Below are 3,702 nucleotides of genomic sequence, written 5' to 3'. Positions count from 1 at the left end.
CTTTTTAATTAGCTTATTACAGTTTATTTATTGACTCATAATAAATATTGTGGGTTCCATCCAGTCCAATTTTGCCTAAGACCAAATTTACCATACAAAGTGGCTTGGAAAAAGAATTAAGTTAAACAAAGTGGTATAAAAGAAATACAATTCCTTAAAAATATGTGCCTCTTCAGTTGAAAAAACAAAGAATACCAGATCCACGAAACAAGACGTACTAGAAGACGAAACTGACAAATACAACTGCAGCAAACTAGCAGTTTGCATGAACCTCAGATTGTAAAAAATTAAAATTGGGCTTTCTAATATTTTTCAAAGTTAGTTTTAGTGTCAAATATTTACGAAATACTAACAAATCACTACAGCACCAAGTCGCCAGAGGCCGACACAGCCTCTGGACATTATAGGACAGTGTGGTTTTCCATAAGAAAAAGGTGATAAGAACGAGAAAGGAAATTACAGACACTAGCCTGATTTCTGTAGGAAGAAAAAAAACTTAGTAATATGAAGATGTTGTAGATAAAATCTTAAGAAAAGGACTGCATCTAAAAATGCGGAATATATATCACTGAAATTGTGAAATACTTAATCCAGCATTCAATTAGTTTGACTTTTGAAATATAAATCCTGCAGAATTGGTCGAGAAGTTAATTATCTTTGGATTTTGCTGAGAAGTTTTTGAATACAGATAAATTTGATTGGATTTGATTTGGATAATTTGAATGCAGCAATTTGGGATGTCGGAGTATGGCGGAAAAATTTGACAGGCTCCCACGTTCCACCGGGCCCCCTCCACAAGGGTGTCTGCCACCGCATAACGTGACCCTGTCCACTAAAGATAAGTAAACTTTCGATTTGTTATATTATTACTTTCACTATGGTACAGTTTCAGAAGGGAGATTTAGCGGTAGCTCAGTTAAAGGGATACCCCCTCTGGCCAGTTCGGATTGTTAGCATTACAAACCGAGAAAAGTCTACACCAAAATTCGTTGTATTTTGCTACGGATCTCATGACTTTCAGACTGTGATGGAAGCAAATCTTCTGTCTTATGATATCAAACGCTTGAAAACTTCGGAAAGTACAACTAAGGGCGTCAATCATGCTTATCGAGAGTGTGCATCCTCCCCTGATATTTATTTCCAGTTTCATAAAAAGCAAGCTACAAATAGCCCAAGTACTGATTGAACTGCCTCGAGCAAAACTTCTGAGCTTCGAAATCAGCTTACTTTAGCACAAAACGAAGTAGTAAAGCTTAAGGCTGGCCTAGCTAAAGAAATTGAGAAAAAGTTACTTCCATGGCAGGAGCAGAAGGCTCATCACAGCAAGCCACTCTAAACCCAGAACTGATTGTTTCGGAAATTTATGATTCGATCACGCTAGAATACAACGGTGGGTTATTTATATATATATATATATATATATATATATATATATATATATATATATATATATATATATATATATACATATATATATATATATATATATATATAAAGTGGTGCTGCTCTTAGTCTTGATCAGGTAGTCAAGTCACCTACACGCAGTGATAAACCCCTAGACTTGATTTTTACCAAAATTGAAGATTACTGCTCTGCCCCTTCCATTAGGGGCAAGTGACCATCTATGCATCTTTTGGACCCCTTTATCATCCTTTCCCCCTAAGCCATTAATCAGTTATTCATATAGACCCATTACTGACGAGAAGATTGCCCATTTCAAAGTAAAACTTAGCTCCAAATCCTGGGCCAATATCCTATGTCTTACCAATGGTGATGAAATGGCTTCTAAGTTTTCAGCAGAACTTCCAGTTATACTGTGACACCTTTCCAGTGAAAAAAGTCAATTGCAAATCCAATTGTAAACCATGGATAAATAAAAAAAATTTGTGCCTAATAAATGAACGTGATAGACTCTTTAAGGAAGGATTTTTCCAGGAATCTCGAAATCTTCGAAACATTGTTATTAGTGAAATCCGTAAAGCAAGAAAAGAGCATGGTGCTCACGTGCTCAATAAGTTACTGTATTCTAACCCTAAGAATTTCCACAAATGTATCCAAGATCTCATGGGACAAATCTCTTCTAAGTTTCTCCTACTGGATAGTAATGGCAACCCAGTGAGTGCAGACATCATAAATGATTATTTTACTTCAACTTGTAAAACTCATCCGCCACTCCAAAATATGCCGGCCAACAATGCACTGAGTGACATTCCTGTGATTGAAATACATCAGACCCAGCTTAAACTCGAAAATCTTGATACAAATAAGTCAGTATACCCAGGTGATTCCAGTGTGTTTTAAACGAGCTATTATATCACCTATACCGAAAAACAAGACCCCAAAAGTTCCCTCTGACTTAAGACCAATATCAAAAACCTCTATTTTCTCTAAAATTTTTGAAAGTTTTATTTGCAATTTCCTCTTTGACGATATTCAAGATAAAATTAACCCAAATCAGTTTGGCTTTAGGCCGAATCATAGCACCACCCATTGTTTATGTTATATACTTGACACTGTTTTCAAACATCTTGATTTAAGTAGTTCCTACGTTGAGGCTGTTTTTGCAGATATTAGTAAAGACTTTGACAACTTGGATCATCAGACAGTTATTGATAATGCAAGGGCTTTAGGTGTCAGAGATTTTGTTTTACGTATGGTAGCTAGTTTTTTTATCTGGTCGTGAGCAATGTGTAGTCCTCCCTAACGGAGATTCATCAGGTTTTACCTCAATTTCCTGTGGAGCACCCCAAGGGACTAAATTGGGTCCTTTAGCATTCTTAATTGTTTTTAACAATGTTTTACCAAACTTTGACAACACTTTTAAATATTCGGATGATTTGGCATTACTTAACCTTTGTCAAACCTCAAACACTTTGGGCGTCAAACTTGACTCACTCATTAACAACTTAAAGAATGATCTTGGCAATGTTAAACTCAATTTGAGCATACCGAAAAGCAGTTTAATGCTATTCTCCTTCTTAAAAAATATACACCCAATCAATAATTACCTTTGCATACCAAATTTAAACATGGTTAAGCTACTTGGTGTGCACTTGGACAATGACCTTAAATGGAAATCTCACTCTTTTCACTTATTTAAAACAGGTGGTTTTCTCCTTAGATCTTTCTCCCTTCTTAAACGGTCTTCCATATCAATCCAGAACCTTAAAATAATTTATTGTTCTTATATAAGACCTTGTCTTGAATATGCTTGCCCTGTCTGGCACCCCGGGTTGACCAAATCCCAATGTTCTAAAATTGAAAGCATTCAAAAAAGAGCTATAAAAATTATACTGGGGACGTCCTATACTACTTATGATGAAGATTTGGCTAGACCTGAACTCACTACATTGGAATCGCGACGTCACTTCCTTACCATGCACTTTAGGCACAAGTGCCTTAGTTCTGACTATCATCGACGTCTTCTTCCCCCCTTCAAAGAAAACCCCCCAATCCTTCCCAATACAAGACTTAATGCTCGTAGAGCTCCAAATGCTCAACTTGACTTGTGTCCCCAAATGTTGACAATGAGGTATAAAAACTCTTTCGTTCCCTATTTTGTTTCGCATTTTAATAATTAATTTAACTTTGTAACTATGTTGATCCCTTAACATTTATTTTATTATTGTAATTGTAATTGTTCTGACGTGCTTATGCTAGCTTGTGTGCTATTTTAGCCAATATTCCTTTTTTCATAATATA

The 3,702-nt window shown here is 35.8% G+C and overlaps 1 protein-coding gene across 1 annotated transcript; it reads left to right on the top strand.

Annotated features, from left to right (window-relative positions):
- The first annotated feature begins 877 nt into the window (after window positions 1-877).
- Window positions 878-1,186, top strand: LOC136032634 (hepatoma-derived growth factor-related protein 3-like). Its single transcript, XM_065712907.1, has one exon. It carries the CDS (start codon window positions 878-880, stop codon window positions 1,184-1,186), a length of 309 nt encoding a protein of 102 aa, XP_065568979.1.
- The last annotated feature ends 2,516 nt before the right edge of the window (window positions 1,187-3,702 follow it).

This window comes from Artemia franciscana, chromosome 11 (genome assembly GCF_032884065.1).
Source record: "Artemia franciscana chromosome 11, ASM3288406v1, whole genome shotgun sequence".
Classification (NCBI taxonomy): Eukaryota; Metazoa; Arthropoda; class Branchiopoda; order Anostraca; family Artemiidae; genus Artemia; species Artemia franciscana.
This window is presented reverse-complemented; position numbering and strand designations above follow the sequence as displayed.

Bases quoted from the DNA above. Each gene is read 5' to 3' on its own strand.
- LOC136032634 (XM_065712907.1), top strand. From the start codon at position 878: ATGGTACAGTTTCAGAAGGGAGATTTAGCGGTAGCTCAGTTAAAGGGA.